This window comes from Watersipora subatra, chromosome 8 (genome assembly GCF_963576615.1).
Source record: "Watersipora subatra chromosome 8, tzWatSuba1.1, whole genome shotgun sequence".
NCBI classification, from domain to species: Eukaryota; Metazoa; Bryozoa; class Gymnolaemata; order Cheilostomatida; family Watersiporidae; genus Watersipora; species Watersipora subatra.
The window spans coordinates 2380208-2403438 of NC_088715.1; the positions used below are offsets into that span (position 1 = coordinate 2380208).

Sequence of the window (23231 nt, forward strand, 5' to 3'; positions counted from 1 at the left end):
TTGCTAGTAGTAATTACAGTATACAGTGTATGTACTACTAGATATCTTTCCTCACCCTTGTTAACCCATGTGCGGTGGTAATTTCTACTCAAACTCGGGTTTCCTACCAGAGACCTGAGAGTTCGAGCACTCACCTCCAGATCTTAGCCGTTACCAATAGCGGCTCCTCTGTGACTCACTTGTGTTGATCTCATATTCGGGTAAGCTACGTTTTTGTGTAGGTGCTACTTTACCAAATGACTACTGGAATTGTGGTTATCCTTATACGCCAGCACTTGTCAATCACCCCTTCGAGTGGGAGAGATTTCTCCACTTTCTATTTGCAGGAAATGTTATCCTCATTGGGCACTGCTATATCAACATATCTATAGAGAGCATAGAGATAAGCCACTTCACATGTTGACCATTGTTATACAACTAGCTATCACATCATTGGTTATTGCATTTGAGTGCTTCACCAATAAGATATGTTCTACTATCTTCTCACATGGTATACTGTTTCTCTCGTTAAATGACTCTTACAGTGGCGAATCATCAGACTCCTTCATTTGATTATTACATTGACTTTTACTGGAGTACACGACTCCTCACACTTAGTTTCGTCACAGCCAGCAGTATTTATTCACTACAGCCAATTAGCATGTGCCACTGATACAGCTCTGTTACCATGCAGTAGCTCAATGATTACAGACATATCCATACTATTTATTTAAAATAAAACTGTATTTTAGTAAGTCATTATAATAATGTTATCCGTCATTAGATGAGTCAACATGTCTGTGCTGTGCATAAACAAAGCCGTGATTTCATCAAAAATTACTTGCAGATGCTGTCAAGCTAGCTGTGGCCCTGCTGCACACACTGCAGGTAAAAATGAATAAAAAAGAAATTGCATTGGATGCTAAGAGATATCAAAAATCACAAATAATGAATATGCTGATATAGAAAGAGTTTTCCTATTAGTCAATGAGTAATGCATAGAGATAATCGAGGTGGTCGATGACTTTATACTCAGGCTATATCATTGAGAACTCTGTTTCCTGGGAAGTCCTAGTTGCGCCATTTTATAGACTAAAATATTAACAGTTCCAAATGACTTTAACAGAAAAGACCGACTGCTGATCTCTCCTTACAGAACAGTGCGAGGATATCAAGGCAAATAGACAATAAAGAAGAAATGCTTTGTGATGAGACGGTTTTTTAAAAATAACATAATATGATTCAAAAGGTATCACAACAATTAGATAATGTAACAAACTTCTTAGAAGCCAAAATAGTTATTCCCACGCTCGGCTACAGTAAACTTTAAACTCCTATTAAATCAACACTTTGTGTCCAAACAAGTGCCCGCTGATAGTCAAATCAACAAGTACCTAATAGAATGTATTCTGTCTGCAGCTCCAACTCAACACTGATTAGCCAATTTAACCACATACTTTGCAGTAGCCCACATTTAGTTGGTTCAGTAAACTCATTTTGTGCTAAAAATTTGAGTTCGTCACCAAGTTGTGCAAGGGAGACTTGGCTATATTTGTATATATCTGAACTGACCGATTTGAGCGCTGCATCTGCCTTCAGTCTCTCCGTGCTGCCATATGACAGCGACCTCATCAATTCCATCAAGCCTGATTTGTCCTTCATAGCTATCAAGGTCTGCAACAATGTGAATATTTCTTACGAGAATTGCCTTCCCTTATTACTTGCATTGAGTAGACAACTTGGAACATAGTGAGCATTACATCACAAAACTAATTATGAAGCCAATCAGTGTCCAACAGGTTGTGGGTTCAAGTCTCAGTAGATGTAATCATTTCTCAGTTATTTTGTCATACTCAGAACTTATGTGTAGCTGGTTAGAAAACTGTAGCTAAACTAGTAATGATGAGTTTCTGTTACACACTGTTACACAGTGAACACTCTGTACACGTTAGCTGTAGTTGATTGACGTCCGCAGGTGAGCGTCGTGCGCATTTCTTGAATGTCTCCTTTTGACTTTAATATCTATCGAGTTATTTTAATTTTTTGTCTATTTATTATTTATTAAACGGCATAAGCTAAAGAATAAAGCAAAAATTAAATTATGGTAACCCCTTCCATTTTACGCGATTTATTGGAGCCGGCGAAAAGTGCAAACCCCCGAAATAGAAACCAACTGATTTCTAATAAAATTAATTTTTCTCAGGTTCATTGGACAACTTTGAGAGTCGACAGAATATAAGAGGCATGATGTTGAGTGTCACAAATACTTTGCACTTTTACACTTTACAGGAAAACAGCGAGATATGATGACTGCTATAACAATAATGCTCGTGGAGGGATCTCACTGAGCACAAGTTTGAGAGAGATTTATATATTTTAATTTTTTATTTCCTATCTTTATTTATTTTCTTGAATTTTTTAATGAATATTTTTATCCTGAAACCGTAAAAGCTAAATGAGTGAGAAAGTGAGAAATTAGAGGCAAGTTTAAGTCAGAGTTGAACCAGAGTTTGTCAGTTTTCAGGACAATGATGACACATAATGTTAGTGCTTGTTAATGATGACACATAATGTTAGTGCTTGTTTAGTGGCCATAATGATGACACATAATGTTAGTGCTTGTTTAGTGGCCATAATGATGACACATAATGTTAGTGCTTGTTTAGTGGCCATAATGATGACACATAATGTTAGTGCTTGTTTAGTGGCCATAATGATGACACATAATGTTAGTGCTTGTTTAGTGGCCATAATGATGACACATAATGTTAGTGCTTGTTTAGTGGCCATAATGATGACACATAATGTTAGTGCTTGTTTAGTGGCCATAATGATGACACATAATGTTAGTGCTTGTTTAGTGGCCATAATGATGACACATAATGTTTGTGCTTGTTTAGTGGCCATAATGATGACACGTAATGTTAGTGCTTGTTTAGTGGCCTTAATGACCACTAAACAAGCACTCGGGCCGAGCAAAATGACACAAAACTAGTGAAAATGCTGACATGGTAAATTAAACAGAAGAATACATATCAAAACATATTTCTTTATTTTTATCTGCCGAGTAAATGAGTTATCACCCCATGCAACTGTTAGCCATGGGTACAAGAGCTTAAAGGTTGACTTGTAACAAAATTCTCATTACAGTTATTTGATATCATAAGATTCACCATGTCTTACTCTGTTGTGTTATAGGTGCCAAATATGTGGAAATGTGATTACAAGCTCTTAAAAGCTCAAAAATGAAAAGCCGCGGTAGATTGGAATCTCTTTATTTCTCTGTTGTAGTCGTGATAGTTTGCTTATCGTCTTGTCACGTGATGTTCTCACGTGAATTGAAAGGCCAATAAAAAGTTCAATATAAAACTTATCATAGCACTAGTTTATGACAAACACTTCGGGTTTTACCGAAGACCCCAAATGAAATATAGATGCTCGCTACTATACAGTTTTGTTTTGGCTAGAACTAATCGTCAAGTCGTAATCTGATCATGTGACCCAATACTTCGAAAATAATTTTTGCAGCACCTTTCGATTATCACAGGTGACCAACAGGCTTGTCATGATTTTCAGACAATGATATGCACTCCTTCGAGGTAAGGTTAAAAAGTTTAATGAATTTTTACGGTAAGTTATAAGATATCATTGCTAAAAGTGACAGCATTACAATGACGATAAAATTGACACGTAAGAACAATAGACATGGTTTTATTGAATGCGTGAAGTATATTTGTGAAAATATTTCGACGAATAAGGTTGCATGAAAGTGTAAACAGAAACCATCTCCCACAACTACGTCACATTTGAGCCATTTTGGAAAGAGAATCCAAACTACGGCGGTCTCGTGTGGCTGCAATTAACTGTTCGTTTTTGTGCTTTTAAGAGCTTGTAATCACATTCCCACATATTTTGCACCTACAACACAACGGAGTAAGACATGGTGAATCTTTTGATATCAAATAATTGTAATGTGAATTTTGTTGCAAGTCAACCTTTAAGCTTTGCCTCTACCAACCTCGACAGCCGTCATGTGACAACCATATTTCATAGCAACAGACAACCTTTCTTCCTCATTGGATATCCGTGAGCAGTATTTGTTTATTATCTACAAGAAAAGTCGGATAATAATTGAAATGTTCAGTAAAATCTATGAGATGTGAGAATTAAGCATATATAAGAATAGAATGTCTACTAAAGCTCTAGGAACATGGAAGGCTATTAAAAACGCCACTCAATAGAAGTTGCATGAGTTCAAAGTCACATATTGTAAAATATATTACTGTCACGTGGTTAGTCACATGACACTATCATATGGCTAGTCGTCTGACACTGTCACATGACACTGTCACGTAACACTGTCACGTAACACTGTCGCATGACGTGATATATCACACAATTTGAGCAATATTTGAACTAATCTACTAGTTGAGGAGTAAATGAAAATCAAACTTTAGCCTCAGTTCCTTAAATTCATCAGTGAGGAAAACACAACATGGAAGGACAACTCACATCAGGTGTAGCCTTATTCTTGTGTAGTATTTTCACAACATTCCCAAATCCAATTGTTGAAATCACCTTAGAGCCTCCGTACCAATTCTAACAGAAGAAAAAAAATGGTAGAATTAGGCTGTGTTCCTCACACATTCAATATCATTTGATGCTTAACTGTTAGAGTATAAAATGCATTTTTAGTACAAAGTCAACAATGAAAAAGGGTGAGAGCAGTGGAAAGAAAAAAGAAGGGAGAGAGAGTGAGACAGGGAAGCAGGGGGAGCGAGAAAAAGAGGGAGCGAGAGAGCAAGAAAAAGAGAGAGCGAGAAAAAGAGTAGATAGAGAAAGAGAGGAGAAAGAGAAAGAGAGGAAGGAGAGAAAGAGAAGGCAAGGGAGAATAAGGGAAAGGGAGACAGCGAGGGAAAGGAAGACATCGAAGGAAAGGAAGACAGCGAGAGAAAGGAAGACAGCGAGGGAAAGGAAGACAGCGAGGAAAAGGAAGACAGCGAGGGAAAAGAAGACAGCGAGGGAAAGGGAGACAGCGAGGGAAAGGGAGACAGCGAGGGAAAGGAAGACAGCGAGGGAAAGGGAGACAGCGAGAGAAAGAAAGACAGCAAGGGAAAGGAAGACAGCGAGGGAAAGGAAGACAGCGAGGGAAAAGAAGACAGCGAGGGAAAGGGAGACAGCGAGGGAAAGGAAGACAGCGAGGGAAAGGGAAACAGCAAGGGAGAGCTAGACAGCGAGGAAAAGGAAGACAGCGAGTGAAAGGAAGACAGCGAGGAAAAGGGAGACAGCGAAAGAAAGACAGCGACGGAGAGCGAGACAGCAAGGGAAAGGGAGAAGGGAAGAAAGATATAGAGCAATCTTATGGTAATTGAAAATATTTGAAAGTGGTGGAAGTGACAAGGTATGACATGACAGGTGACCTTTCAAAAAAGCGATAAGCTTCTTATGTTTAATTTGATGCAGGCGTATGGCAGGGGCAATTATGCTAAAATAACAAGTAATGTAGGTGCCATATCACAGAAAAAGCAAGTAAAAATATCAGGTTTAAAGAATATTCCATGAACACCTTAGTGAGGCTATTTGATCAATTTTTTGTGTGGACAAACAACTACCAAAAACACAAAACTACTACTAGCAAATAATTACCTTTCCAGCAAACAGCTGTTCAAGTTGTGACCAGCGATGAATCCTGGAAAGAGCTGCTGTTGCCATCCACTGGAGTTGGGTGTCCGTCATCTACAAGAGAGGATAACTCATCAACTCATCAATTAATGCTTTTTATCTCCTTTTTTTCAAATAGACCAGAAGTGGATGCCGAGAAATTGTAAGCACGGTAAACAGCCAGTACAAAACCAAAATAAAGTTTGAATGTTTTGTTATCAAACTTTAATAGGATTTAAATCAAGGTTTAAATAAAATTAGTCACAGAACAGAATGCTCTTCAAGATGTGCCAAATATAATTAGCCAGTTGCCAAGCCAACAAGAGCTGGCCGATGCTCAGTATAGTATCACAACACTCACTTCTTGCAGTTCCAAGGTTCAGAGTTCAAAGCGAGGTGCATACCTTAAACTTGTCGATGAGGTAATGGGGGCTAGAAAACTGGGTGTGGGATTGATCATAATGGTAGAGACAGCAGTAATAGAGGGTCGTCAGCAAAGGCTGGTTGGGTAACGTCCCTCTCCGCTTATGGGTCCTCATGATATGATGCTTACCTTGTGCTTCCATCTCTGCATCGGCTCTCTACAGCCAATCATATAACATGGCCAGCAACGACAGACTATAGATAATTTTCCATCGGAGACCTACAGTCTAGCCGTGATGGACCAGCTATCAGAGATGACAATACTTTTGTCATCATACAGGTTTCAACATTAGAAAACAGCAGGCAGTGCTGACGGTGGCGAATGATCTGTGCTGTGCTATGATTGGTTAGTTTCTACAAGATTCTTAGCAATTAATTCTGCTAGGGTGAGGAAATAGACACGACTAGTGAAAGTAAATTTCTGTGCATTGCTTCGATCCATCATTCCCAATGAACTGAACTACATTTGACATGTATGGGCTACATGCCATAATAGAAACATTCATATATGGAATATTACTGGAATATAATAATAATACTATTATAATAATTTTACTGGAATGGCCAAATCTAAGCATAATGCAAATCAACCTGAATGAAAGTAAAATAAAACAACATAAATTGATGGCGCCACATAATTGATTTTATATTCAAACGATTTCGTAAATCCAGTTAGTAAAAATCACCATGACAACGAAAGCATGTGACTTACTAGCCGATACATTGTTTACAGCAAAGCAAAAACCTTGACAATACCTCAATTATTTGCTGCACCTGCAGCAGAGATATCTGGTTGGAGATATGTTGGCAATCAGTGGCTAGTACAGGGTTTAGCTCAAATTGGCTCCTAAAAACAGCAAAAACATATGACATAATTACTCATACATTGCCTTTCACAATGTGTTAGCTACTGATTGACAGATGTCATGCATACAAGTGACACCAACTGTAGTCACTTGTCAGTGAATGCCAGAAATAACTATCTCATCCTTCGCAATGTAATAACTATTGATTAACAGGTTTTGCTCATGCGGTTGACACCAACTGCTGTCACTTGTCAGTGGATGCCACGCATAATTACATTACCCTTTGCAATGTGATAACTACTGATTGACAGTTGTCATGCATACGGTGACAACAACTGTTGTCACTTGTCAGTAGGTGCTACTTTACATGATTTAACCAAACAACTAACTTACATTTGACAACTTTTTAGGCGATTTATTTTTTGATCAACACTGGTAGGTTGAATAGCAAATCTGTATCTAGTCATCGCTGCATCTTCAGATTTACCTACAAACCAAAACACTATCAAATATACAAATGGTCAGCTGTCACTCGTGAAAACCTGCAATGTACTGAATATCAGACATACATGAGTCAAGCGATGTCATCTCTGATTGTACCCTGAAACAAGTATAACTGACAGCCTAAGAGCCTACAGAGCACTGTCTTCTTTAATAATTCTAAAAGAAGATGCAAAGGAAAGACAACTCTTTTATCTCCTAAAGTGGTTAAATATGATTCAATAAACAAAAGGAGTGGTGATGACATAAGGATGTGAATTGCATTATGGGTAATCAGACCTTTATTATCTGATAATGAAGATCAAGGTTTTCTTTGCTTACTTGTCTAGGCTCTGTGTACTTGCTCTGTGTGTTTTAGGAACTACCAAACACATGGCCATATGTGAAGATGACACAAGAATAACAGTTCTAAAAAAATTTCTATCTGAGTAGTAGAAACAGACACAGATTGAAAACTATGTAAATACGATGGCTTTGTTCTAAACGCTGGCATAGAGCTTTGATGCAAAGATCCATTGATTTGCGCTGCCAGAAACGTTACTTTAAAAAGAATGAAGTGACGCTGAACAAAGGTTGATTCTAAAATATGACTAAACGATAATTTTAACCATTTATAAAATTAAAGGTACCAAAGTGGATTGGCTATTTACAAATTAAAATTTGATAGTCAAGATATCAAGTTTAAAATCGTTGTTAATTGTTAGATTACTCCTCATGTCATACGATGGGAGACAATCAAAGGTAAAGTGGCAATGCATGATCTACACAGCCGCAAGGTGAAGTGCTTGTCATGAACAGCAAAACAGACATTTTATTATGTAATGCAGCATCAGCTAGTATATTATACAGTATCAACTAGTGCTGCTCTCTGATCAAGTTATCAACACTTAGTATCAACAGTATATTATACAGTATCAACTAGTGCTGCTCTCTGATCAAGTTATCAACACTTAGTATAAACAGAATATTATACAGCATCAACTAGTGCCGTTCTCTGATCAAGTTGTCAACACTTAGTATAAACAGTATATTATACAGTATCAACTAGTGCTGCTCTCTGATCATGTTATCAACACTTAGTATAAACAGTATATTATACAGCATCAACTAGTGCCGTTCTCTGATCAAGTTATCAACACTTAATAAAAACAGTATATTATACAGTATCAACTAGTGCTGCTCTCTGATCAAGTTATCAACACTTAGTATAAACAGTATATTATACAGTATCAACTAGTGCTGTTCTCTGATCATGTTATCAACACTTAGTATAAACAGTATATTATACAGTATCAACTAGTGCTGTTCTCTGATCATGTTATCAACACTTAGTATAAACAGTATATTATACAGTATCAACTAGTGCTGTTCTCTGATCAAGTTATCAGTACTTAGTATAAACAGTATATTATACAGTATCAACTAGTGCTGCTCTCTGATCAAGTTATCAACACTTAGTATAAACAGTATATTATACAGTATCAACTAGTGCTGCTCTCTGATCAAGTTATCAACACTTAGTATAAACAGTATATTATACAGTATCAACTAGTGCTGCTCTCTGATCAAGTTATCAACACTTAGTATAAACAGTATATTATACAGTATCAACTAGTGCTGCTCTCTGATCATGTTATCAACACTTAGTATAAACAGTATATTATACAGTATCAACTAGTGCTGTTCTCTGATCATGTTATCAACACTTAGTATAAACAGTATATTATACAGTATCAACTAGTGCTGTTCTCTGATCAAGTTATCAACACTTAGTATAAACAGTATATAATACAGTATCAACTAGTGCTGCTCTCTGATCAAGTTATCAACACTTAGTATAAACAGTATATTATACAGTATCAGCTAGTGCTGCTCTCTGATCAAGTTATCAACACTTAGTATAAACAGTATATAATACAGTATCAACTAGTGCTGCTCTCTGATCATGTTATCAACACTTAGTATAAACAGTATATTATACAGTATCAACTAGTGCCGCTCTCTGATCAAGTTATCAACACTTAGTATAAACAGTATATTATACAGTATCGACTAGTGCTGCTCTCTCATCAAGTTATTATCACTTAGTATCAACAGTATAACGGTCACCTAGGATTGTGAAAAGCCTTTCAGATTGCAACATTTACAAACAGAACTGTAAATAGCCTGTTTTCAGCAAAAGAGAACAACTACTAATTTAAAATGCTCACAGCGTGTAATACAGATTACAGAACGTACAAATGCCTATAATTAGAAAAACTTTCTCCATACTATATGGAACTAGAAGGCCCAAGCAGCTCAACCTGTATATTGTAATAATTGACTTTTAACTGAAGACAGCAGAATTTCAGCACGTCCACGTCAAAGACCATTATTCTATCCGATCACTATCTAGATCAATCTTTCAGATGTAGCGCTTTTTCCTCACCTATCATAGAGACAATATCTTCAGCTTCCTCCACCCCATCTGTCTGTTTAAGGTAGCTAACATACTGCTCTGCTCCACCAACCTCCAGCAGAGTGCTTTGAAAGAGGCTCTGGTTAAGTGTCTGCTTGAGGAAGAGGATGACCTTGAGAGAGGAGAGAATAACGCTGTTCAGTCTGAGCAATGGTTTGGCTAGCGATAAGGTGACAGCCAGGAGATATGGTCACCGCTCATTCTTACATAGAATGAGAGTAAAGGACAGACAACTACTAAAAGCCAAGACTGAGCATAAACCAGTGTTAATATTACAACCACAGCAAAGGTTTGTGACGAAATAAAATAAACAGATTATTTCTTATTTTCTGAAGATTTTCAAGTGAAGCTTTGTTTAACATTTCATTGTATATATCTAGAACAAAGCAAAGAGAAATATATATATATATTTTCTACTTTATTTGGAACATACACAATAAATTTTCTTTGCAGTATAGGCATTGTTGTGGCATAAAAAGTGACAAAAATCGATTTAAGTTGGCATTGAAGGATCTCGCTTTAACATAAAATTACTGTAATCATAGACCATAAACCAAGTAAAAGTGGTAAGAAAAAAGGCAAAGTTGTTGATACAAACTAATATTACAACATTTATTGTACAGCCATTAAAATAAAAAGCTAAGTTCAGTTTCATTTTGAAGGGCCAAAGGAATGAGTTTGGCGAGACTTTAGAACCAATTAGGGTGTATACATGTATTTGCGCCTCATAATGTAAAGTCTCTATACCTGAGATACATTGTAAGTCGTTCTCTCCCACATGTGTGACCAGAGAGTAAATGCTAGTTTCATGGCTAACTATGAGATTCGTTATTCCAATCAAATTTGCGAACTTGCACCGACTTGATGCTTTACGTTATGTAATACGATGCAAAAAGCTTCACATAAACTCTGTACATAAACTGGAATTTATGTAAAAAGGTGTTTATGGGGTATCTACTGTATTTACATTCTGTACAGAACATTGAATGAATGTAGATCATAAGGTCATGAACTTACCCATAATAATAATAATAAAATAGTTTTGGAATATTAATTTAATACTCAGGAATGATTCGAGCATGTTAAGCTCTGGCCTTCCTTACCAGTCAGGTAATCCTTCATTTTTTCCGTGCCGTCATTCTATCGTGGTCCACCATCTTTGTAGACAACTTTTACTGTTAGAAACTTCTGCAATTAATTTCCGCGAATGATGCTGTTGTTCGAAATTTTTTACAGCGACGCTGAACACTTTTTTTCCAGAGAATCCCGATATAATATCAAAACAACACCAAAAATACTATGCAATAACATAAAAGGAACAAGACCAATAATCATTTGTCTACAAATATGGCGACATTTCCGCGAATGAGCGCATGCGCAGGCGAATCGATGACGTCAAAAAAATGAAGGAATAAGTATAATAACCGCAGCAGTACTTACAGCATTGATTGTGTTACCATCGTGCTTGGCCAGCGCTGAGCTAAGGAGAGCCTTTTTATCTTTCAAAGATTTGTATGACTCTAGTATATATGGCTGCAAAAGAGATAATAGACACGTACTGTAAGTACAATAGTACGACTGCAAAAGAGATATTAGACATGTACTGTAAGTACGCAGCACACCTACTGTTGCCGCTTGTTAGTGTAAAATGGTGTTTTTATCCTATGAACTCATTTTTCATGATTTACGGAACATTTGGTAGTGAGCTCTTTGATTAGAAGACAAGTAAAACACTTCAAAAACAAAAAAAGAATGTTTTTACTTGTGATTGTATGAAGAGTTGGAACTTAAGATATTTATATGAGCAATTCCTTAAAGATTGAGTATGATGTCTGCTCATATTTGGCTGTGGGAATATTGTTGTACAAACATCGACTCTGTAATCTTGTCTGTACATGTTAATGTTCAGTGGCAGAATACCTCAACAACTAGAGATATGCCAGCAAGTTAGGGACTGCAACTTAAGATGGGATGCCATGCTTGTTACCAACTGTAGCCCATTTATTAGGGAGCTAAACCCCGACCTGTTGTTTTATGTCAGGCTTTCTAGATGACTAGGTCACAGCTGCTCCCTGATCTTATCTGACACAAAAAGAACTCATAGAGTTAACTTAAAGAAACAAGGCTTCAAGAAAGCCAACATGTGCGCAGCAACAGCAATAATTCCATAAATCCCATGGATGTATGTTTGGACCAGACACTAAGGTGTATCCTTTTATACTCCATGGCAGGTCAATCATATACAGGGAACCTATAAACCACCACAGGAACTCACTTTCCCACAAAGCATTCTTTTAATAGTCTCTTCAACTGGCAGGGTGCCAAGGCTATGAGTCTGCAATAGAGGTATTCAATGCTATTAACACATGTAAGTGACAACTATAGAGGTATTCAATGCAACTAACACATGTAAGTAACAACTATAGAGGCATTCAATGCTACTAGCGCATGTAAGTGACAACTATAGAAGTATTTAATGCAACTGACACATTAGGTGATAACTATAGAGGTATTCAATGCATTGAAGTAATTTACATAGAAGTAACCACATAGTTCAGACACTCAACTTACATAGAAGTAACCACATAGTTCAGACACTCAATTTACATAGAAGTAACCACATGGTTAAGACATTCAATTTACATAGAAGTAACCAAATGGTTCAGACATTCAATTGAGTATTCCCCTGAGGTAGGCTAAGGAGTAAATGTTTATCATTCACAAACATAAGAAACTGAATTCTGTTGACAATCTGGAAAGGAGAATGAGAACAGCTACATAACTCACTTCGAGCTGTATTTGGAGTCGCTTGATCTTTGTCTCTAGCTTGGCAACATCTGCTCGAGTCGGTTCCCTCACTGTTTTAGCCACTTCTGAAAGAGGCAAACCCAGCAAGATCAACTTACCTAGCCATCAGTTGACCAGCAGATACAAGAGTGGAAAGATTTCTATCAAGACTTATTTAATAGCATCTGTAACTAGTTCTCTGATGTATATATATAAATAAACTGGTAACGGTGCATCTTAGGTCAGTACAACACGTATACATTTGCATGCGTTGTATGCGCGTTGTACCGACCTAAGATGCACCGTTACCAATAAACTGAATCCATGTACAAATAAAATCGGCAATGCGTGCAACTTGATTATTGGTTTCCGATCTCTGTTCAACAGAATTAGGAGTCAGCAGGTAAAACGCCATAGACATAGCAGTACAATCAGCAGGTTAAACTTCATAGACATAGCGGTACAGTCAGATAAAACTCCATAGAAATAGCAATACAGTTAGCAGATAAAACTCCATAGACACAGCAGTACAATCAGGTGACACTCCATAGAAATAGCAGTACAGTTAACAGATAAAACTCCATAGACACAGCAGTACAATCAGGGGACACTCCATAGACATAGCAGTACAGTCAGCAGATAAAACTCCATAGACACAGCAGTACAATCAGGTGAAACTTCATAGATACAGCAGTAGTCAACAGATAAAACTCCATAGACATAGCAGTACAGTCAGCAGGTAATACTCCATAAACGTAGCAGTACAGTCAGCAGGTAATACTCCATAGACATAGCAGTACAGTCAGCAGGTGATACTCCATAGACATAGCAGTACAGTCAGCATGTAATACTCCATAGACATAGCAGTACAGTCAGCAGGTAAAACTCCATACACATAACAGATTGAGGAACACTATATTCAATACTCTAGATAAAGGATACACTTAAAGTCATAGATTCAGGTGAAGAGAACCTGTTTAGTGATTTACTTGTTTCTTATTCTTTATGCTAAGAAAATTGTGTAGTTGCTAGTTACTAGTCAACTGTGAAGGTTTACCTGACAGAAAATCACTGCTATAATGGGGCGCTGATTGGGTAGCTTGATAAATTGTAAAGTTGAAATAAAGTTTTATGCTAAAACAGCAATGAACTTGTTAGGATGGTATGAAGAGCATGTATATCAGGGGAAAGAAGAGAAAGGATAAAGGAAAAAAAAGATTGAGAGAGAGTTCAGAGAGAAAGGGGGAGAAGAGAAAGAGTGAAAAGAGAGGGCAAACGAAAAGAGAGAAGGCAGAGCGAGTTGAGAACCAAATAGAGAAAAGAGAGAATGAGGAAGAGAGAGTGGGGAAGAGAGAGTGTGGAGAGAGAGTGAGGAAGAGAGAGTAGGGAAGAGAGAGTTGGGGAGAGAGAGTGGGGGAGAGAGAGTGGGGAAGAGAGAGTGGGGGAGAGAAAGTAGAGAAGAGAGAGTGGGGGAGAGTGGGGAAGAGAGAGTGAGGGAGAGATAGTGGGGAAGAGAGAGTAGGGAAGAAAGAGTGAGGAAGAGAGATTGGGGGAGAGAGAGTGGGGAAGAGAGAGTGGGGGAGAGAGAGTGGGGGAGAGAAAGTAGAGAAGAGAGAGTGGGGGAAAGAGAGTGGGGGAGAGAGAGTGAGGAAGAGAGAGTGGGGAAGAGAGAGTAGGGAAGAAAGAGTGAGGAAGAGAGATTGGGGGAGAGAGAGTGGGGAAGAGAGAGTGGGGGAGAGAGAGTGAGGGAGAGATAGTGGGGAAGAGAGAGTAGGGAAGAAAGAGTGAGGAAGAGAGAGTGGGGAAGAGAGAGTGTGGAGAGAGAGTGAGGAAGAGAGAGTAGGGAAGAGAGAGTTGGGGAGAGAGAGTGGGGGAGAGAAAGTAGAGAAGAGAGAGTGGGGGAGAGAGAGTGGGGAAGAGAGAGTGAGGAAGAGAGAGTGGGGAAGAGAGAGTGGGGGAGAGAAAGTAGAGAAGAGAGAGTGGGGGAGAGAGAGTGGGGAAGAGAGAGTGAGAGATAGTGGGGAAGAGAGAGTGGGAAGTGAGAGTTGGGGAGAGGGAGTGGGGAGAGAGAGAGCGAGTGGGGGAGAGAGAATGGGGGAAGAAAGAATGAAGGGGAGAGAGAGAGTGGGGTAGAGAGAGAGTGGAGGGGAGAGAGAGTGGCGGGGAAGCGAGTGGGGGAAGAAAGTGGGGGAAGAAAGAATGGGGGAGAGAGTGGAGGCAGAGTGGGGGGAGAGTGGGGGAGAAAGAGGGGGGAGAAAGAGGGGGGAGAAAGAGGGGAGAGAAATGAGAGAGGGAACACCTCTAACACCACTTATATACACATTGGATCTAATGCCAAATGGAAAACAACACAAACAAGATCACCCTGAAGATACACTGTGGAAAAATAGAAAGAACAGATACCATATCATCATTTCATCACCACATTATAGAGTTGTACTGGCAAGATTAGAGTATGTTGTTAAAAAGAGCTCATTTAAAAAGCACTATTGCTGATGCTGCGCATGGATGACTAGAAACTCAAGTACTCTGATATAGACCAATAGATCAATAATATAAAAAATTACACCTAAACTACAATATTGAGAAATATGAGTAATGATGGTGAAAACATGTCCTTGCAAAAAATAATCATAATGAATTAACATCAGCAAAGAATCACCTTCAAAGACAGAAATGCCCACCTTCAGCAATATCAGGCACTTTCCTCTCGTGTTCAAGGTTTGGCATAAGAGGTTTTGTGATACCTTTAAGGCTTGACCCTCTCCATGCCTCAACAGTAGGCGCAGGATCAGTAGAAACGTGAGAAGGGAAGGCGCGTGCGCTGCCAGCCCTTTGGTATCTGACCGCTGGCGCACTAGTGTGTGAGTTAGCCTGAGGGATAATAGAGCTGTTAGGGACATCGGCGGGCTGTGGTGTTGGCGTCTCAACAATGTCAACTGTAAAATGGAAACTATCATGAGAAGTGTACGTAAGTACTAAGAGTACTAGCAAGCAATATGGTGGTTAGAGTTGACAATTCAAACACAGCATGTTCATCTGAGGCTGCACTCATTATTGGTGTCTCTAGGCTTCAGAAAAACCTCACTGGTTCCGTGAGAATCGGAGATAATATTGTAAAGTTACGGCAGAATATTTCATGATCAACAAGAACATTTAGTAAACGATAGGTTTGATTTGGATAGGCAACCGGTACATCTCTAACAATAAAGGAAACCCAGCAGTACTTCATCCCCCTCCTTAAACATCTGATAGAACTGACCGTTGAAGAGTTATTCATCTCTGCTAGTAAACATCCATAACTACTAACATTCACAGACATTGCAGTGTTTACAACACGAAATAATACTACTTATCATTTTTCCCAACCGTTGATTCAGATAATGTATTTCCAGAAACACAAAAATTTGCCACAAACAGGCATTTATGTTTCCTTTTAGCTATTTCAAAGCAATATCTAAACAGTCGCAGTCCTCAGAGCCTAAGGGTAGCCTGAGGACCTGCACTGTTGGTGCTACTACCACTAGGAGACAAAATATTATCAGGAATTGGCTACTAGCCTACAAAAACACTATTGCTGACTTTGAATACATTTTGTAATAACAAAAAGACCTCTCAAGGTTCTCATCAATAAGGTCACAATAAGGTCACAGGCACTCAACTAGTTGTCTTTTATGAGTGAGTAATTACACAGCTAGCCAGTATTTAATTTCAGTGATTCAGTGTTTAAATTAAAATAAGTTATGATGCAACCATTTGTTATATTGAGCAGCTCAAAAGTTTACTATATTTAAATAAATTGGATGCCAGATAATCTTTACTCTAACAGTAGACAGGTCTGTCCAAATCCATGTTTGAAGGTTTGGAAAAAGGATTGTATCATGCAGGAATCAAACCCATGACATTCAGCTTACCGACCCAACACTCAGACAGTCAGACAAATTTTCCAAATTCTAGAATAAGAATAGCTGTTTACTCTATGTTTATTCTCTGTGCTTTATCTGTTCCGGCACTAGACACTACCAGGCTATTGCACTATTAGTAAGAGTCGTGTCCACCCGTAGACATAGTTGGATGTTAGAAAAACAATTGCGCCACACAGAATTTTAACTCAGGCATTCGGTTTAGCAGCCGACACACCACCATCTGTGCACTCAACCCCCTGCAACGCTTCCGAATAATTGTACACAATGTTATTGCTCTCATTGCTCTCTGTTATCTCTCATGGCGCACTTGACTGCCAGGGCACTAGCACTATAATGTTTGTCACCAGAAGAGCAAACAGTGAGTTTCATTTCCTAAAGTTCTAATATCTCATCTAGATAATTCTTGCATAATACAGACTGCTATAATAGAGACAAGTGCTGACAACTCCTACCTGTGTAAGCGCCTAAGGAGTCTAAATCATCATCTGCAGAGAGAAGCTTCTTCCTGCCATCAGCTGCAAATGCTTTTGCATCCTTGTCCTCCTCATCATCATCGAATAAACCGACAGCCTTAGGAGCTGACTTATTCCAGTACGCTTCGTCATCTTCAGAGCTTCTCTATGAGAAAGTTATGTATAAGAGGCTTGACGTGTATTCAGACCTCACCTATGCCTTCGCTAGAAGATTATCTAGATGGCTTGCATTGCAATTAAAGTTTGAAAATTTTAGTAGCGACTTGATGAGCAAACTATGACTATGGGGATAAAGTTATTAACAAAGTAACTCTCGTAATCCTCCGACGGGCTGGCCTCCCATTTATCGCATCCTGATATACTAAGGGCTAAGAATGCTGGGACATGTGCACAGAGAGGGTAATGAGGTATTGCTAAGACAACTATTATATTCACACATCTTCAAAGGAAAGAGAAATCAAGACCGACTCAAACTGAGATACAAAGATGTAGCGAAGCGTAACATGAAATTAAAGAAACTAGACACAAACAGGTGAGAGGTGAAAAACAGCAATATAGAAGTCAGTAATCAACCATAAACCGTAAGACAGTCACTGAAGAAACAACCAACTGAAAGAGAGAGAAGTAACTCTCAATCAATTTATCAAAATCTAGAATCAAATTAATTCTAATAAAATAATGATTTTAATCATAAAGTAGTACATAATCTCTAGTTTATAACAACAACCATATGCATACAACTTCTTACAGAGATCAGTCCAAACTCATAGTATCTTTGGCCAAACAACATGGTTGCCGGCAGCAGCCTTCATCTAAACCACAAGCAAACAGTTCATTAGCTACTGGTTTACTTACATGATTTGTTGAAATTTTAAATAAATACTACATTTTAAATAAATAATAAATTTTATTTAAATTTTAGATAAATATTAAACTTTTTTAAATTTTAAATAAATATTAAATTTTAAATGAAGATTAAATTTTATTTAAAAGTTATTTTAAATATCAATGAACTTGACATACTTAGCAGAGACTAAAACACCTTAAAACAGATTCTTGAAGCGCTTTGAGTGAATGTGTCAAGAGGTTTTAGGAGTCGTGGTTCCTTTGCTTTAAAATAAAATGAGAATAACTAGATAATACAAGATGATATGATTATTTTAAAAAGACATTACTGCTCTGGTTCAAGCTACACAGAACACAGAAGTCATACAAAAGTAGAGTGTACAGCTTAAATACTAATGTGTAAGCAATCCCTCGAAGGTTGAGTTAGACCTCTGCTTAGATTACTGCAATCAGAGGCTGTGCGTGTTTTAAGTGCATTATTACACAAACAATGTCTCTGTGATCTTGACTGGACACGTCTGAGTCTAGTGGCAGGAGAACCTAGATGACTGGAGACATGCCCAGTTGCTGAGAGCAATTTAAGATTGGATGTAATTCCTGACACCGCCAGTGGCCTTTTTGAAAATTGAGCCCTCAACCTGTTGTTTGCAAGCGAGGTGTTCTAGACCACGAGGCCACTGCTGATTTACACACCGACCAATGATTGACATGCTTATTAATGAGCTCACTTCTAAAACATAATAAAAAAAAATTATATAAATGATTTTAGTCTTAATATGGTTCTATTCTGACTCTATAACCATAGAATATTACTACCCTATTAATCCCATCAATAAACTACAATACCCTAGGACACTTATGTATTCGCGGCATCTAACTTTCGCGTTTTCGCGGCGTCATCCTCTCGCGAAAGTTACATGTGCAAAACTAAACTATCATAACAAACGAGCAAAAAAGCGAAACTAAATAGCTTTGTTCATTGATACTGTAAAATGGAATTTTATAACGACATTTATTTTAACGTTTTCAACGACCACTATAGCATCGTTAAAATATAAACCAACAAAATAGTTTGACTGTCAAAATTTATTATGTTATTATTTTGCAATTAATTATGATTATTTTCCCATTAAGAATGATTTATAATGATAGGAATTTGATGTCAATGCACACGCATTAGTAGCGTCATCGTTTGCTGGGGACATCAATCAATGCAGTGAGCACCGTGTGTTGAAAGAAAATAAGACACACTGACACTCGCAGTACTACACAAGCAGCATGGCTCTGAAAAGGTTTGGATTCACCACTGACACCTCTTCAATAACTTGTCATTTTTTGAGATTTGTTTTGTTTTAAGTGATGTGATGTTACGTGGAAAGAAGTCACAAAATTTTGCTCTAACAGATCTTATCAGTATTTTAACTAATACTGATACTAGCTTATTTAAATCAGTCAATGGCAACTTCATTACCTGCCACTGTTTATAAGCAGTTTTTAATACTCGTGCAACACCGGACATTCTGCTAGTCTTTACTTTAATAAAAAGCGTGTCTGTCTGTCCAAATCCAGGGTTAAAGGTTAGAATAATAGATTGCTTCCGACGAGATTCAAATTCATGACAACCTGGTAGACTGACAATCTAACATCTGCACCAATCAACCAACTTCCGGGTCTCTAAAGTAATTGTGCAAATATCAATGTATGTTCTTTATCGATATTTGTGACAATCTCACACAATACACGAGACTGCAAGGGTATTACTTGCTATAATAATACATGTATGTGAACCTTCAGCAGAAATAGTACTGTATGTGATAAAGTAAACAGTTAGAATCTACACTATCGCTACCCCAGTTGATAATAACTCCTGCCAGATAACGGCTAATGTCAAGGTTGCTTGTCTTTGAAATTTTAATAATTTATGACAGTTTCTACGAGCCACCAACTGATAGAGAAGTGAGACAGGAGCTAGAGAATCACATTTAGCCTTCTGTATAGCAGAGATGCCGTAATGATAGTATAGTCCTCAGTTCACAAGTACGAGTTCACAGAGCTAACTCAAGCTCACAGCTTTGTTCAGAAAGCAGTGTCAGACTGATGTTAAAGCACATAAATTACATAATTTTTTTATTGTATATTTCAATACATCAGTCTTGGCTTTCGAATGAGCTATTGTTTGCCATGGTGAGACAGACATCGGTTGGTGTTTATAGGATTTCCCCAGAGCTCTACCGCGAAAAAGTTTACTGGCATAGTCGCGAAAATTGTGGCGTCACAATTCTCATATTCGTTGTTGTGTGCTCTTACCGCTTATTTATCAACTACGATAATGACGCTAGTGGCAGGTAAAGGTAGGACAACTCCAGAGAACGAATGAAGATGACAAAGGAATTAGTGTCATTAGTTCTCCATGTACATATTATTTCTATGATAAGTACCTCAGACTCCAAGCACCATACTATATTTTCCCAATGATATTATGCACTAGCTCTTTATTTTCAATGTGATGTTGAGGGTGACGACTGAGACTAATTAATTTCAAGCAGTGCGTGATCTCGCAAAAGTGCGATTGACATTTAGTCCTAGGGCCACGCAACCGCAGGTCATAATTTAATCGATGTGATTTCATTACCTTTATTAACGACAGTACATTTACTGAAGCATAGCCAATTAACACAGAACATGTGTTTGCATTGGTCGGCGTTAGCTCGATCGCGGGCATTGTTGATTATCTAGAATCTTAGTTTATTATTAGCGATCTCCAGGTTTAACAGCACCGATTGTCACAGAAAAACACAGCCTCAATGGCAGCGAGAGGGATCGACGACCTAAGGCTAAATGAGAATCAGGACGTCACATTTTGAGTACCTGGACCAAGTGTTTTTTTTTGCAGGACGTACTTTGGACACCCCGTTTTTCATAGTTCTATTATTCTTCGTGTATTGAATACAGGCTCATTCGAAAGCCAAGACTCTGATGTATTGAAATATACATGTATAATAAAAAAATTATGTAATTTATGTGTATTAAAGAGCATAGAGGATATGGAGCCAGGGTAATCCTTACTACTACTATCACTTGTACAGCGACTACCATTGCTGGTGCCATGAAGGTATAAACAAGCTGTTAGTTAGGTGGGCGGTTCCATTCAATCTAGCATTGAGCAAAAACAAAATGCAGCTGTGTCCATGAGATTAACATGGACACTGAGTAAAACAGTGATGAATTCAGTTTGGTGAACCGAATGAGATACAAATTGTAACTTTTACAATAGAGCAGAAGATCTACTAATGTTAGCTGAGCTATTTTTTATGTTCTTATTAAAAAAGAAAACATTTTCTACACAAAATACTTCCTATATAGAAAGAAAAATAAATCATAGATTGCTCATGATAGTCTTACAACTTCCTAAAGAAAGCACATGTAAAACTGTCATAACTAAAACAGTAAACACATAACACCCAATGTCGTGCAAACAACAAATTATGGAGGTTGCACAGTTCTTCGGAAAATAGTGTAAACATTGTTGATTACTCCCCTATTATTATTATTGTGTATAAGTTGTTTATAGCGAGTATACAGCATCTCATTAACTTACATCTGTCAATAAATTCGGTAAACATCAAGCAAGGTCATTAGTCCAAGCAAGCCATTCCAGCCATCCATATCGGCTGGAATATTCATATTCCAGCCGATATGAATATATAAATACATGTATATTCATATCATAAGAAATCCCAACTGAAGTCTTTACAACAGCCCTGAGCTTATGGCAAATCAGCTTTTATAACTAGTGACTCATCCTAGTAACTCACAAGGAAAGAAAAAACTTAAAATCTATGCTGATGGACTACCAGAAGCAAAACATACATAACCTTAAGGGAAATCAGAAAAAAAACAGAGCAGTCCACAGGAAGTGATTAACTGTATTTTTTCACAATTGTTCAAAGTAATAGTATTATGGAGTGCTCAATCTACTACAACCATCAGTCTCCCTATTTCTTATGAGATTGATTTGCAGATTTTTATTCTGGCTGAAATGATCAACACTTTTCTCCAATGTAAAGATTAATGCAAGCATTGCTCAGTATAGGCTGTTAATATGTAAATACACTTTTTTGATAGTATGCAAAACTTTAGACAGAAAAGTTGAGTAAAAATGTAACCATAAGGTTAACACATTCCGATGAAGCTCCTACTTTACACATGCACACACGGACATACACACACAAACACACGCAATGTTATAGAATTTGAAGTCCATAGATTTTTAAAAAAACTTGACATAAAAAAGGCTGATTATATAGGAAATTCTGGGCAGACTGAAAGATTTTCCGATGTCTAAGCTACATTGCTGTCCTGGTTGGTCAGAAAACTTTGCAAGGACTAATGATGAAAACATCAACACAAAATCTACTCAGCCAAACTGTGGTTCCACGTAGTTCTTTTGACAGCATAGCTTATAGGCGTATTTTGGACTAATTGTATATGAAAGTTATTTAGTTATCATGTGAGGTTCATCTAATGTTTGTTGGCTCGAATGTAAACTCATCATCATTTTGGCTAAACTTTTCACTGAAAACTTTCAGTTGATCTCTAAGTTTTAATGGTTGTCTGTGTTTTTATCAATCTCTATTATAGGCCTAAGGTAATTAATCATTTTTATAACATAGTATTGAGATTTGGGGTGCAGCACTGCCAAGAAGGTTGCACATTTATTTTCATGGTTTAGAGCCACCTAAAATTATTAATTACAACAGTATTAGTATTTTTTGCTACTATAGATGGCTGTAATTTCCGTCAAAATCTAGAGTCCAAAGTGTGTATGGTTGAATGTTATTTCAATAATAATTTTAATACATGCTCTAATTTACAATTGCACTAATTATCATATTAAAAAGCTTGCACTTGTGCTTTATCCATCACTAGAAAGCTAATTCAGCCTTTTAAATCTGAATAGTAATGAGTACTGCATCTTTAGGCGAGTTTTGATATAAGGAGTAAAAGGGTGTAACTAGCAGCTTGTGGGAGCAATTACTTTTTATTGGAGAGAAGAATTTGAGTTTTCTAGTATCAAATGCCGACTGGTTCACTTTTAATTAGTTTATGTATCCTACAATGTCGACGTTTTTCGTAAATATTTCATGCCGGCTGTGAAAGGTTAATAGTTTTTATTCCGTAAACTAGTCAAATTTTATATTGCGTTCAGACCAAAAAGTTACTACATCTAAAGTTAATCTTCATTAAACAAAAGACATTAATTATTTATTTATCCAAAAGAGGTAAGAGTATTACATATAAATATATTGATCAGTTAGCATAAAAGCAAACTTACTCTTCCCGAAAACTCCATAATTAAACTTATCGTACT

At 37.5% G+C, this 23231-nt stretch overlaps 1 protein-coding gene across 1 annotated transcript; it reads right to left on the reverse strand.

Annotated features, from left to right (window-relative positions):
• Positions 1–691: 691 nt before the first annotated feature.
• LOC137401933 (spermatogenesis-defective protein 39 homolog) lies at positions 692–23213 on the reverse strand. The gene is made up of 15 exons (XM_068088406.1): positions 23196–23213; positions 16994–17159; positions 15300–15554; positions 12616–12701; positions 12104–12163; positions 11269–11361; positions 9799–9940; positions 7263–7356; positions 6820–6910; positions 6045–6221; positions 5626–5715; positions 4492–4578; positions 3998–4087; positions 1552–1653; positions 692–1071 (listed from the first exon to the last, which is right to left on the reverse strand). Exons 1-15 carry the CDS (start codon positions 23211–23213, stop codon positions 1051–1053), a joined length of 1572 nt encoding a protein of 523 aa, XP_067944507.1. The 3' UTR covers positions 692–1050.
• Positions 23214–23231: the final 18 nt, after the last annotated feature.

Bases quoted from the DNA above. Each gene is read 5' to 3' on its own strand.
- LOC137401933 (XM_068088406.1), bottom strand. The intron at 6,222-6,819 runs GTATTGTCAAGG...GATTGGCTGTAG, and splicing joins AGGTGCAGCAAATAATTGAG to AGAGCCGATGCAGAGATGGA. The intron at 5,716-6,044 runs GTATGCACCTCG...CCTCTCTTGTAG, and splicing joins ACCTCATCGACAAGTTTAAG to ATGACGGACACCCAACTCCA.